Here is a 15,235-nt window from a genome sequence, read left to right as displayed (position 1 = left end):
ATGGTGGCTTGCTTGCTTAAATTCTTATGCAGTTGTTTTTGAATTCCGACCTTAATTGTTGTTTTGAATACCTGATATGCAATTGTTGTTGCAGTTGTTGTTTTTTTACCTTAATTGTGTTATTTGGGTCAACGCTTATGGACTGAATAGATACCCTTGTAATAGTTTTGATTCGATGTCTTAAATGGGCAGGAGAGAATTCGGTGCTTTAGAATGATCCGTGACGAGGACGAGTCAGGAGTGATTTTCACATGCTGGATTATGTGCTCCGATGTCTTCCTTGTATTATTTTATATTATATTAAAGTATATCTGGTAATTAACCCAACGACTATATACTTATTTGCCACACTGTATAACTCAGCAGGAATTAGCCTGTGAAAAATCTAAAAGGTAGCTTGGGGCTCGGATCACTGGGTTCATGTTTTAGAGGGAGTATTCTGGCATGATCGCCTCGGTTGCGTGGCGAGGCCAGAACCCAGGATGCGAAACAGGAAAAAGGGCGAAAATGTCGGTGCACTACTCATGATTTTTAATGACAAAAATACTTATACAAAAAACGTTAAACACAAAGTACACAAGGTAATCTTCCCATGAATGAAGTCACCAAACACTCCCTTAAATACACGGACAAGGGAAAATTATAAACACACGCAGCTAGTTTACAAGAGGAAGGGAAAATATGAGAGACACAAGAGGTGAGATGCACACAACACCCAGAAAGCACACACAAGGGAAACACGCAGACTAACACACCTCCACCCAAAAACTTGACAGTAAATGGCTCACAGGAAACAATAAATGACCCAAAATAAATTGAACATTAGCCATGAATTAGCACCTAACCCTAACCCTAACCCTTTATCAGCAAAAGACTAGTAAATGGCTGAAAATTAACCAAAAGTGAGGAAAAAAACAGCTGGTGACCTTGGAATGCCATGGCCGGTCTACTGCCGAAAGACATTTAGCCGACTGACGTCTGGCCGAAGGCCAACTCGCCAAAGGGGCATCTGGCCCAACGTAGAATTGGCCGAACGACTAATTGGCCGACCGACTATCTAGCCGAAGTACATTTTGCCGACCCGCTTGCCCCGCCCCCGGCGGTGTGTGTGTGTACAAGTTTTTCTACCTCGGCCCGCGGGCCATATACAGCCCGTTACAGAGAACAACATTCATTTAGAACAGGGGTGCAAAACTCGCGGCCCCTGGGACGACAACTTACAGCCTCCGTCTTAATATGAAAAATGAAGAGAAAAGTCAGTGATGAGCACAGACAGTTTCAAGAAAAGTGGGGAGTGCAATATTTCTTTGTTGAGCACAGGGGTACCCCAACGTGTCTCATTTTCACTGAAAAAGTTGTGGTGCACAAGGAATACAATTTTAAACGTCATTATACTACTAGACATGCTGAGGAGTACGAAAAATACCAGGGAGATGAGGGAGCCAACCAGGTTGCCAGTCTTAAAACATGTCTTCTGAGGCAACAGGTTTTCTTCAAGAAGGCTACCAAAGAAAGTAATGCAGCAGTCAAAGCTAGCGACGCCGTTTGTGAGCGGATTGCTAAAGCAGGAAAGCCATTATTAGTATTATTCTTAGTATTATTATTTGTCTTATTATTAATATTATTATTAATATCGTTATCATTATCGTTATCGTTATCGTTGTCGTTGTCGTCGTCGCAGTCGTGGTGGTCGTCGTCGTGGTCATGGTCGTGGTCGTCGTGGTCGTCGTCGGCGGCGGCGGCGTCGTTGTCGTCATTATTATTATTATTATTATTATTATTATTATTATTTTATTACTGATGGATTGATTTTTTATTCATCTTTAAGTTAATTTATTTACGATAAAGTTGGAATGTTTTATCAACTCTTTTCTTGTGGAAATCCTGATGAGGCCCAGTCTCACCTAGACTCTGCCTTTAGTGGTCCCCAGGTAAATTGAGTTTGAGACCCCTGATTTCGGATAAACAAGTTACAGATAACAACATTCATTTAGAATAACAAGTTACAGATAACAACATTCATTTAGAATAACAAGTTACAGATAACAACATTCATTTAGAATAACAAGTTACAGATAACAACATTCATTTAGAAGAACAAGTTACAGATAACAACATTCATTTAGAATAACAAGTTACAGATAACAACATTCATTTGGAATAACAAGGGCATTTATTCATGGCCAAACAAAGTAGTCATAACAGTAAGTACTATAATGACAGAAGAAAAAAAGTAGTTATAACAGTAGATACTGTAATTTTTACCAGCATACAAAACATTGAGATGAATATTCTGTAATTTGTTATCTGTAACCTGTTATTTTAAATGAATGTTGTTATCTGTAACTTGTTATTCTAAATGAATGTTGTTATCTGTAACTTGTTATTCTAAATGAATGTTGTTATCTGTAACTTGTTATTCTAAATGAATGTTGTTATCTGTAACTTGTTATTCTAAATGAATGTTGTTATCTGTAACTTATTATTCTAAATGAATGTTATCTGCAACTTTTTATTCTAAATGAATGTTGTTATCTGTAACTTTTTATTCTAAATGAATACTGTTATCTGTAACTTGTTATTCTAAATGAATGTTGTTATCTGTAACTTGTTATTCTAAATGAATGTTGTTATCTGTAACTTGTTATTTTAAATGAATGTTTTTATCTGTAACTTGTTATTCTAAGTGAATGTTGCTATCAGTAACAGGCCGTATATGGCCCACACACGACCGGGGGCGAGCGCGTTGGCAAAATGTACTTCGGCTAGATAGTCGGTTGGCCAATTAGTCGTTTGACTATTTCTACGTTTGGCCAGATGCCTCTTCGGCGAGTTGGCATTCGGCCAGACGTCAGTCGGCTAAATGTCTTTCGGCAAGTAGACTGTGTGCCTTGGAATGCCAGTAAATCAGTGGGAAATGACACATTATTGTCCTATAACGAATGGAAAGGATTCCAAATTGATACATGTGACCCATTCACACCCCAATATCAATAGTGTCCAGATAATGGTCCAAAATATAAAGGAAGTGAAATTTACTAACATTAAAAAGAAGTGACCCAAAATCAACATGTAGTCCTGCATCATATTAATTGCAACTACACTTTTTGTTTCGCTTTATATGGCAATGGCAATAAAGGCAAGCAAGCGCAGGGTCATCGAGGTCCGTGAGGGCGACGTCGACGAGGCCGTGTTGGCATCACCATCAAGGCAATCGCTCTTCTTCAGACACATACGCTGCTCACAGTACATTCCTGCGTGCACGTGTGACATCATTGACACTTGATGTCAGCACGAGACTTGACATATCGGCGGCACGCTTACCCGCAAAGCCGTCACTGCAGTTGCAACGCAGGAAGTCGACGCAAGTGCCACCATTCTGACATGTCTGGATCTCATCACACACGTTAGCTGTGCGATTGGGGAGACATATCACATGCCAACCTGTAGGGACCCTCCCCTCATTATGTACCTGTGCAGTGGGCCATGCTCTTTCTTCGCATGTATCCAGGCAGACATTGGTCGCAGCGCCGTCCGGTGGCACCCTCCCTGCATGGGCAGGCCCCTGAAGGTGCACAGTGCTGTGAGCGGCTTCCTGCTATGTTGCACTCGCACTCTGAGACGACAATGACAGTGTCATCAATCGCTCACTGTTTTTAGGTGAACAATTTACTTGTTTGTTTGTTGTAGGGATTTTTGGCTAAGTAAAATGTGAACTGGAAATTCCTTGAAAAACAGAAAATGAGCAAAAGATTCTCAAAATTTAGTATGAGATGAGCTTTAAATGATCCAAATTTGGCTGAAAATTTATATAAAATGAAAAGTGACTATTGAATCCCCAAGAAACAATAATAAGTAGATTCTAAATGGTACAAAAATTAAAAAAAGTGACCCTGGAATCTCCAAATTAACCATAAGTGACGGACGCTGTAAAATAAATAGAAGTGACTAAAAAAACATAAGTTGCATTTTGGGGGGAATTATTTTCTAAACAAAAAAACACGTCATATCAAATGTTCATTTTGTAGGAACAATAAAACAAATGTGGTATCTAGCTTGCCACCTGTCCTAACGTCCGGTAGCTCATTAGGACTTTGTAAAACATATGTTTAAGATGAATTTTAACCATTTCACTTTCTGCTCTCCTTTACTGTCCAAGATAGTGGCATCTCTCTGCGCTCGGCTGAGTGTCTATAAAACAAATAGGGTTATAATGTTGAAAGTTGGTACAGTTAGTTCTATACGGTGCACTGATCATGCCTTGGAGGACCATACCCAAATGTGTGGGCGGATTGATGTGGTCATGAGCTAGCATTTTCAAGGCAAAAGCCTTGCCACAAATCAGAAGACAATGACCAACCCTTGCAAACATCCTGGTGATCCAGCGGCAGGTCAGCGTTCCTGTAATATCCGATGCGACAGTGCTGACAACGGTGACCTCGGGTGTTGTGCTTGCAGCTCACGCATGTGACTACGTTGAGGAAGTCCATAAAGCTGCAGCGGTTGGAGTGGCCATTACACTCGCACTCTAAATGATACGTACAGTAAAATGAAAAATGTTCAATGTAAATAGAAAGCGACAAATATGATTTTCAAAGGCCTTTTGGTTTAAAGATAACAAGCCATCTTATTTAGAACCAAAAGAAAAAGAAGGCATACGGTCTACTTGCCGAAAGACAATTAAGCCGACTGACGTGTGGCCAAGGGCCAACTCGCCGAGGGGGCATCTAGCCGAACGTAGAATTAGCCGTACGACTAATTAGCCGACCGACTAGCCAGCCGAAGGACGTTATGCCGACGCGCTCGCCCCGCCCCGGTCGTGTGCGTGTTACAGATAACATCATTCATTTAGAATAACAAGTTACAGATAACAATATTCATTTAGAATAACAAGTTACAGATAACAACATTTATTTAGAATAACAAGTTACAGTTAACAACATTCATTTAGATTCTAAATGAATGTTGTTATCTGTAACTTGTTACTCTAAATAAATGTTGTTATCTGTAACTTGTTATTCTAAATGAATGTTGTTATCCGTAACTTGTTATTCTAAATGAATGTTGTTATCCGTAACTTGTTATTCTAAATGAATGTTGAAAGATTTCTGACTGGCTACAAATAATGGCTGAAATGTGATTGGTTAAATGCTTCAATATTAAAACTCACATAAGGAAGCAGTGCAACCAGGGGGAAAAGCAATGAAAGGAAGCTAAAAGACAATTTGGAATTATTTAATAAGTATTGATGGATAAAATATAATATATGATTCAGATATTTCTTAGGCCAGCAGAGAAGGCCTCAAGGCCCTGACGGTCCGCCACTGTTCTAAATGAATGTTGTTATCTGTAACAGGCCGTATATGGCCCGTAGGCCAAGGTTGAAAGACATGTACACACGACCGGGGGCGGGGCGAGCGCGTCGGCACAACGTCCTTCAGCTTGCTAGTTGATCGGCTAAACAATGTTTTGGGATTATATTTGTTAAAACATTGTAGACCAAAGTGAAAATACGACAAAAATAAAAACACACAATACCGGTGCTCCTGCGAGTTTCATTCAACTAACTTCAAGTGGAATTGACTAAGCGGAAGCACTCCAGTGTGGTTTCCACACACAGAGATCCAACCATAAATTACACTTTACAAGAATTAAAGTGTGAAATATATTTGTATTCTTATATTTAGTCTTGCACCCTTTTCACTATGATGTATTAAAAGTTACTAGAATAGAATTTAGCTTACACCTATTGGTTAAAATGTGCACTACACCTTTTGCACTCCACCTCCTTCATTTGTATTAACGCCTCCCATTTTTATGACTTGTCTCTAATAAAACCAGGTTGTTTGTAGGGAGTCGCCAGGAATTCCAAACGGTCATTCAGGAAGATAGACTATCTTTCTGCTCTGGCTATTCTGGCGTCCTCCTTCATATGAAGTGGTTTAAATTCTCATCACGACTGGCTGTGTGTTTCCTCGACTCCGATATTATTGAATGTATATGGTCTTAAACCTGACATAAAGAGTAGATGAAGCGTGATTTATGGATGGGTGGATGTTTTATAACTACTGTGACCACAGAAAAAAAAAGTGTTTCAGGGAGCACCTGGAAACTCGAAGCCGGAAATTCTTCCAAAAATGACGTTTGTAAATGACGTGGAAAGGCGTCGTAGCTGAGAACTAAATTAAGCCAGCTCAGCCAGAAGCACCGTGTCTCATCGAGTCTTCCCGTAATTACAGGGGGGAAAAGTGTTTCGGGGAGTACCAAGAAACTTGCTGGTGGAAATACTTCCGAAAATGACACACTCACACATCAATAAATCATACTTTTTGAGGATTATAGAAAAAAAACGCTGGTTCCCAATGTCTAAAGATTATTTTTTAAAGAACATATTTCAAGCGTGGAGGTCTGGTGACTGAGTCGTTAGCTCGTTCGCCTCACAGTTCTGGGTTCCTGGGTTCGCTCCCAGGTTGGTCCACCTTTGTGGAGATTACATGTTCTCCATGGACTTGCAGGATTTTTTCAGGGTACTCTGTTTTCCTCTCACATTCCAAAAATCATCCAAATTTCCCTTTGATATGAGTGTGAATGGTTGTCCGCCTCCCCGTGCCTGGCCATTGCTTGGGCACCATTTCAGGGTGTCCCCCGGTACCTGAAGTCAGCTGGGATGGGCTCGAGCACCCCCTGTGACTCTTGTGAGGATAAGTGGTCGAGAAAATGAGTTGCGAATGTTTGCTGCGATCAGAAAGAGGAAATCACAAAGGCTCCGACGAGAATGCAAAATCCCGCGACAGCGTGAGTTTTACTTCAAACTAAATGAAATGAAAGTGGCACATGTGACTGTGACTACCACTTGTGAATCAACTATGGATTAGTGCAACCTTTGTTTTTCCTTGTTTTATCATTAAACAAGTAATTACATTACATAAATTGTCACATGGGTTGTTCATTTTTCTGCTTGAGGACACTACAAATATCTCGTGTTCATGAAAAGTGGGCATCCTGGTGGTGCCATTGGTTAGTGCGTCAGCTTCACAGCTCTGGGTTCCTGGGTTCAAATCCAGGTCACGTCCACCTGTGTGGCGTTTGCATGTTTTCCTCGGGCCTGCGTGGGTTTCCGGATTCAGCTGGGATAGGCTCCAGCACCCTCTGCATCCCCAAATGAGGCTAAAGTGGTTCAGAAAATGAGATGAGATGAAATGTGTTCATGAAAATGGAAAGTATGGACAGATTCCATGATCCTCATTGACAATAATGTTTTGTTTGCTTTAAGGAAACTGGAAATTTTATTTTGTAGCCGTGTTGGGCTGCGACGTCTGGAAAAAAATAATTTGTGCGTTACCAATGTCCCCTCTAAGCTGTGCGTGTGCGCAATTGCGCACTACTCTCGTCCTCCCTACGCACAGCAATCATATGGAGCGCACAAAATAAAATCCAACCTTTTTTCCCCTCCATGATGGCGCCATTCACGCGGCAGCCAGTGGCAGTAGCTCTGTCCACTCTTATGTTTTCCATGTTTTACAGCCCTTCTATCTTTTTTAATTACATTTTAATATTTCTTAATAAATTCCTTTTTACTTTACTCTGCAAATAGAAGAACGAGCGGTGATATCTGGTGAGAACTGTCTAAATCTGCTGTGTGTGTGTGGTCGTGTGGTTGTGTGTGTCTAGCATATGTGAAATTAGCACTCGGCTACAATCTCACATTACCATGAATATAAATACGTGGCCGGTCGAATCACCGAAAAACGTTAGGGCGACTGACGTTTTTACTAAAACAGTAAACTGTGTGTATGTGTATATATGACATGCCATCTGTGAATTCCCTTTGTACACAATTTTTAAGTTTGTATTGCATTTGTATTTTTTGTGCATAGTTTGTGTTGTATTTGTATTTTTTGAGCATAGTTTGTGTTGTATTTGTATTTTTTGTGCACAGTTTGTGTTATAGTTGTAATTTTTCTCCATAGTTTGTATTGTATTTGTAATTCTTCTTCACAATTTGTATTGCATTTGTAATTTTTGTACATCATTTGTAAGTTTTTTACTGCTTGAATAAAAGCACCATCTGTGAATTCCCTTTGCGCATAATTTTGCATTTGTAATTTTTGTACATAATCGGCAGAACTCTTCTATCTGGTGGACAAAATAATTCATTGCAATTGGGTATTTGCATTTAATCATTAAATGCCGTTTTCGGCTGGATCTTAACACATTTTTGTGCATTTTTTACCGGTACGCCATTGACCACAATCGTTGTCTTTCACCGGGAAAATCACTCCCCTGGGCTCGGTTCTAGTGTCTAATGATTTCCACTATTTGTATTTAATCATTAAATGCTCTTTCGGCCAGATTGACACCGATTGCTGCCTTTATCTGAGCCAAGATGGAACATCCACGAAGGGGAGGAAAAAGCTGGACTGTGGGAGCGCATATGAGCCGCTCTTAAAGGGACAGCGACAAGGCAGACCATATGTGTGCAGCGGTTCTGGGCAGCCCTGTCCGGGTGGAATCATCCGATTCAAAATGTCACAGATGTCAGGGTAGTGACAACTTCCCAAGTCCAACAAACATGGGATTTTGGACAACTCTGGTGCCGGGCCGGAGTAAAAATCCCAACGGGCCATATGTGGCCCGCGGACCAAGGTTGGCAAACTTTGTACACACACGATCCGGGAGCGGGGCGAGCGCGCGAATCCCGTGGCGGCGAAACCTCAGTCGCCTTAACCTCCAGATGCCCAAACCTCTGGTCGCCGGACTATCCAGACCCCCAAACCTCCAGGCAGTGAGCTGTCCAGCGCCCAAACGTCAGTCGCCCTAGTGTCTTTCGGCAAATCGACAGAGTACCATATATATATGTTAATTAATATGTGCTATCCCTTATCAAATAAATCCAAGCAAAATCCTGGAAAACTATTGCATATAAATGGAAACTTTACTATCTCAAGTGACACGTTCAGCAGAAAAATCATTTGAACGAGAATGAAAAGTGAGGACAAATGTGTAAAATAAGGTAAAATTTAAGATGGATTTGTTCATATTAATGGCATTTATGAAGATGTTTTATTCATAGATATTTTTTCATTCATTTTCTGGATGACCTTATCCACTTTATCACTCGTGGGGGTGCTGGAGCCTATCCTGGCTGATTTTGGGCCAGGGGCAGGGGGACACCTTGTATCGGTGGCCAGTCGATCGCATGGCACAAGGAGACGGACAGCCATGTACCCTCAGACCCCATACCTAGGGGCAATTTTAGAGTGTCCAATCAGCCTACAATGTTTTTTTGGGGATGTGGGAGCAAAACTGAGTACTCAGAGAAAACCCACGCAGGCCCAGGGAGAATTTGCAAATTCAACACAGGTGGACCGACCTGGATTTGAACCCAGGACACAAGAGCTATGAGGCTGACGCGAGAACCACTCATCCGCTGGGCCGCCGATTCATAGATATTAATAGTGTTCCCTCGGTTATCGCGGTTAATGGGGACCGGGACCATCCGGGATAAGTGAATTTCAGCGAAGTAGAGATTCCCCTTCAAAAATGCTTAATTTGAATTTAATTCAAAATATATATATATATATATATATATGCAATATATATATATATATATATATATATATGCAATATATATATATATATATATATATATATATATATATATATATATATATATATATATATATATATATATATATATATATATATATATATATATATATATATATATATATATATATATATATATATATATATATATATATATATATATATATATATATATATATATATATATATATATACAGGGCGACATCAAGCAGCGTCTTGCAACACTGCGAAGAGCAGAATGCTTGAGAAAACAACACAAGAAGAAGGAACGAACGAGGACTGCCTTCTACAGAGATCCCCACAAGTTCGTCAAAGACCTCTTTGTCAAGGAGAAAACTGGGACCCTCAAAGCACCCGTAGGGGAACTAGAGGAGCACCTGAGGAAGACCTACTCCGACAATCAGAGGCATGTGCCAGCCAGCATTCCGGATGACATGCCACCAATCCATCCACCAGAGCACCAGATGGAAACAAGGCCCCCAACATGGAGCGAAGTTGAGAGCACAGTAAAGCGGGCAAGAACTGCCTCAGCCCCTGGACCCAACGGCGTTCCATATCGTTTCTATAAGAACACGCCGGGCGTGCTGAAGTACCTCTGGAGGCTGATGAGAGTGGTATGGGAAAAAGGAATTATACCGAAGGCATGGCGACGAGCGGGAGGGATCCTGATTCCCAAAGAGAAGAATTCCTCAACCATCGATCAGTTCCGACAGATCTGTCTTCTGAATGTGGAAGGAAAGATATTCTTCAGTGTTGTGGCCTAGAGGCTCTCAGCATTCCTGCAGAGGAACAACCTTGTCGACACCTCAGTGCAGAAGGCAGGGATAAGTGGATTCTCAGGATGTCTGGAACACACAAGTGTCATCTGGCACCAGGTGCAGACGGCCAAGAAGGAGAAGAAGGACCTGCATGTGGTATTCTTGGACCTTGCCAATGCATTCGGCTCAGTGCCTCATGAGGTTTTGTGGACAGCGTTCAACTTCTTCCAAGTCCCCGAGTGCATCACAGGTCTGGTCAGAGCCTATTTCCAAGACCTCCAGTTCTGCGTTGCAACACAGACTAGTACAACTGCCTGGCAGCATCTCGAGATTGGCATAATGGCGGGCTGCACCATATCCCCACTGGCGTTTACCATGGCAATGGAGCTTATTATCCGAGCATCCCGATGGGTGGTTGGAGGGGAACGGTTGAAGAGCGGACTGCGTCTTCCTCCAATCAGAGCGTACATGGATGACATGACGACAATAACAACAACAAGCGCATGCACCAAACGCCTGCTGGATAAACTCCAGGGAAACATCAAATGGGCACGAATGGAGATAAAACCCAGCAAATCCCGCAGTATCTCCATTGTCAAAGGCAAGCTCACCAATGAGAGGTTCCATGTCAACAACGAGCCAATACCAACCATTCTGGAGAAGCCTATCAAAAGTCTTGGCCGCTGGTACAGCGCAGAGCTCAAAGATTCGAAGCAGTTGGAGCAACTCAAGCAAGATACCATCAATGGCCTCAAGCAGATCAACAGCACAGCTCTGCCTGGAAAGCTGAAACTGTGGTGCTTTCAGTTCGGGCTGCTGCCTCGTCTCATGTGGCCAATTTCCATCTATGAGGTCACTATATCCCACGCCAATCGGCTGGAGAGACTGGTGAATTCGCAGGTGAGGAAGTGGCTTGGACTGCCGAGATGCCTGAGCAGCATTGGCTTGTTTGGCAATGGAGTTCTCTCCCTACCAATCTCAGGCCTGACGGAGGAGTACAAATGTGCCAAGTCAAGACTGGAGATGACTCTCAATGAATCCCGGGATCCATTCGTCAGAGGTGCCGCTCCAACCCTAGCAACGGGGAGGAAATGGAGGCCATCTGCAGCAGTTGCGGGGGCAAAGACCGCCCTCCGACACCGGGATATAGTGGGTCATGTCCAACATGGCAGAGGTGGCCTTGGGTTGGAGACAGCAACACCCACCTGGCAAAGGGCTGCCCCAGCTGAACGGCGGCACATGGTGGTGGAGGAAGTGCGCCACCAGGAGGAAGCAGCCAGATGTGCCACAGCGGTCTCCCAGGCTCAGCAAGGCCGCTGGATGAAGTGGGAAGGTGTGGAGAGGAGGAAAATCACGTGGGGCGATCTGTGGAGCATGGAGGCCAATAGGCTAAGCTTCATCATTGGAGCCACATATGATGTCCTGCCCTCTCCAACCAATCTACATGTCTGGTATGGAGAGGACCCAGCCTGCCTCCAGTGTGCAGCCCCGGCAACCCTCAAACACATCTTGGTGGGTTGCAAGACCAGCCTAACGCAGGGAAGATACTCCTGGCGCCACAACCAGGTGTTGAAGTGCCTGGCTGCTGAACTCGAGAGCAGGAGGGTAACCACCAATGCCTTGCCTCTCCAGACTACAGTCCCACAGAAAACAACTTTTGTTCGGGAAGGGGAGAAGAGAGGAACCAAGACATCTCCGGATCCAGGCCCACTGAACGCTGCCCGGGACTGGGAAATGTGGGTGGACCTCACCCAGAGACTCACCTTCCCACCAGAAATTGCATCAACCAACCTGCGCCCCGATCTGGTCCTCTGGTCCAAATCCTGCCGGCGTGTCTTCATTGTTGAGCTCACCGTCCCATGGGAAGAGGCCATCGATGAAGCATTTGAGCGGAAGAGGCTGCGATATACCAACTTAGCAGCTGAAGCAGAGGGGCGGGGCTGGAGCGTAAAGGTGTGGCCGGTGGAGGTGGGCTGTCGAGGCTTTGTTGCCAAGTCCACCACAAGGCTCCTGAAGGAAGTAGGGATTAGGGGGCAGGCCCAACGGAAGGCAATTAAAGAACTTGCCACTGCAGCGGAACGGAGCAGTCACTGGCTGTGGCTGAAACGTAAGGATGCAACATGGGCTGCCAATTGATCGCGTGGTTCCACCTTGCGCCACACACCCGGGGCTGATCATCCTGTGGTGGGCCAACCTCTGCAGAGGGTGTCTTGTTATAAGTGGCCGAAACACCCAATGACGTGTGGGGCAAACAACTGATGATGTGGCGTGCAGGTGGCACCACGTGATCCTAGCCAAATCCCACCCCATGTAAGACGATATCTCCAATCTCTGTCAATTGATGTGCTGAATATTAGGGATATTTAACACCTAGTCCTATAAAGAAGTCTATATATATATATATATATATATATATATATATATATATATATATATATATATATATATATATATATATATATATATATATATATATATATATATATATATATATATATATATATATATATATATATATATATATATATATATATATATATATATATATATATATATATATATATATATATATATATATATATATATATATATATATATATATATATATATATATATATATATATATATATATATATATATATATATATATATATATATATATATATATATATATATATATATATATATTTATATAATTCGATATTTTTTGAATTTTTTATTTTTTTTATTTGAAAAAAAAAACAATTATATATACAGTACACCATATAGAATACGGGTAGAGAAAGTGAAATTCATGTTATAACAAAAAAACTGTAAAATATGTTGTTTCAATGTAATATATGTATTTTTTTTCCCCAAATAATCCGCAAAGCTCTGAGTCCGCGGTAGCTGAACCGCGAAGTAGCGGGGGAACACTGTAATTACATTTTATTATTACTAAATAATTTGTGTGGTAGACATGCACCTGCTTATGGCAAGTGTGATACTGGTGTGTGCCCATAGCGAGCAATGATGATGTTGCTCACACTGGTACTCAGTGTGTTCAGGGAGGTTGTCTTTCTGACCAGACAAACCATCATCATGTTGTATACGTTTCGCGGGCAGTAACATTTGTCAGGTTGATTAGTATGCTGAAAATACTAACAACATTGTAAATGCAAACAAACCGCAATTAGCATAAATGCGCCTTTAGCCTATGTTCCCTATATCAGCTAATATTGCCAATCTTGAAAAAAAATACCTTAATTTGCTTGCCTTCATAGGAAAAATCGACTAAACAGTGACTGTAACAAAGAAAATTCCAGATGCCGGTCTGATATATTGGATTCCCAATATATTGGTCTGCTTTTATGAGAATGATCAACAAAACAGTGACCATAACATATCGCCCCAATGTATCGGCCAGTCAAAATACCAGTTAATCAAGAAAGATCATCAACCAAATAATGAACAGAACATTTACACTATTACATCGACTGATATTGGTTGATTTAGAAAAATAACCACTCTATTGGCCTGCAGACCCATTACATTGGTTGACCATGCTTGAAAAATCCTCACACACAATGAACAAAATATTTATCCTTTGATATCAAATATAAATATATCTAAATCAGCCCATATCAGCTGATCTTGAAAATACCATTTATATCCCCATTGTATTGGCTGGCTGATATATCAGTCAACCATTATTTTCCAATGTGGGAGAAGCTAGCAGTGGAAAAGGGATACATTATGAAAGGAGAGTAGCTAGAGGTCTCTGGTACGGCTAAAGTTACATGGTAGATGGGTTCTTACCCTGGAATGTGACGTAGGCAATTTTAGAAAGTTTGCTACTCGTCATGCTGCCGGGAATCAATATCTTCTCCGTGGCTTTGTTGACAAAAAAAATTAAAAACAAAAGGCTGCAACTTTGGCAATTAGTCAGAAATATTCTAAAGCTAATTCTAATACTGCTCTTTTGATACCTTTTTTCTCATAACCTTTTTCTTTCCTCTCAAACTCTTTCTTTGCCTTGGCTTCTTTCTCTTTCTTCATACCTTCTTCTTTGGACTCCACAGCTGTCAAACAAACACATCAGCTTCTAAAAAATGTCTGTCAAACTAGAAAACATTTTTGTGAAGAAATGTGTCTTTTTTTCTTGGGTTATGGGCTGTTTGTGATCCTTTCCTTTTGGTTTTGGGCATTAACGGTCACTTGTTGAATTTGGTGAATTTCGGGATTACTTCTCATTAATATTAGGTAACTTTCTATAGATTTTGGGGTATTAATGTCTCAGTTCCTTTTGATATTTGGGTCGCTTCCTATTGATTTTGGCACTTACATATTCATTTACGGACCTTTCAGGGTTCTTCCTGTCGATATTAAGATACTTCCTGTTGATTTATGAGCATTTTCAGGTGACCTTCAATTGATTTTAGAGCATTAATGAATCCCTTTTTATTGATTCATGGGCATTTAGGGTATCTATTCTATTTATATCAGCATATTTCCTGTTCTGTTGTGTCATTTAAGGATCACTTCCAATATGGATGGGCTTTTAGGGAACACTTCCTATATGTTTTGGGTTTTTAGGGGTCGGTTTCTGTTGATGTTGGGTCACCTCTTGATATTTTGGAAAGATTTCAAGGTCATTTTATGAAATCACATGACTTCCTGTCGATATTGAGAAACTGGGTTGTTTTGGGGGCATTTTTGAATGTCTTCTTGCTGATAATGAGACATTTCTTGTTTTGTTTTTTAAACAATTTGGGGTCACTTTGGGCCACAGTCTGCCAATAATAACTTTTTATTCATACTTTTTATTGATTTTATTGATCAATATTCCCTACTGATATTGGGGCATGTTGGGGTCCGTTATTATAGAA

General features: G+C 41.3%; 1 protein-coding gene across 12 annotated transcripts in view; it reads right to left on the bottom strand.

The window, feature by feature from the left end:
- Nucleotides 1-510: 510 nt before the first annotated feature.
- The window catches only part of LOC144212067 (uncharacterized), a 44,819-nt gene continuing 30,094 nt past the window's right edge, over nucleotides 511-15,235 (bottom strand). For 7 of the 12 annotated variants that reach the window (XM_077739683.1, XM_077739680.1, XM_077739686.1 and 4 more), the window contains 6 exons: nucleotides 14,336-14,428; nucleotides 14,166-14,240; nucleotides 4,361-4,528; nucleotides 3,473-3,616; nucleotides 3,325-3,411; nucleotides 511-3,254 (listed from right to left, as the gene is read on the bottom strand). In XM_077739683.1, the coding sequence (XP_077595809.1) occupies nucleotides 3,118-3,254; nucleotides 3,325-3,411; nucleotides 3,473-3,616; nucleotides 4,361-4,528; nucleotides 14,166-14,240; nucleotides 14,336-14,428 (704 nt within the window). In that variant the 3' untranslated portion in view covers nucleotides 511-3,117. Of the gene's footprint in view, nucleotides 3,255-3,324; nucleotides 3,412-3,472; nucleotides 4,529-14,165; nucleotides 14,241-14,335; nucleotides 14,429-15,235 lie in introns of those variants that run through there. The other 5 variants (XM_077739684.1, XM_077739685.1, XR_013329714.1 and 2 more) reach the window with 5 other exon arrangements.

Source organism: Stigmatopora nigra, chromosome 18, assembly GCF_051989575.1.
Source record: "Stigmatopora nigra isolate UIUO_SnigA chromosome 18, RoL_Snig_1.1, whole genome shotgun sequence".
Classification (NCBI taxonomy): Eukaryota; Metazoa; Chordata; class Actinopteri; order Syngnathiformes; family Syngnathidae; genus Stigmatopora; species Stigmatopora nigra.
The sequence above is the reverse complement of the archived record's forward strand: the minus strand, read 5'-3'. Positions and strand labels throughout refer to the sequence as shown.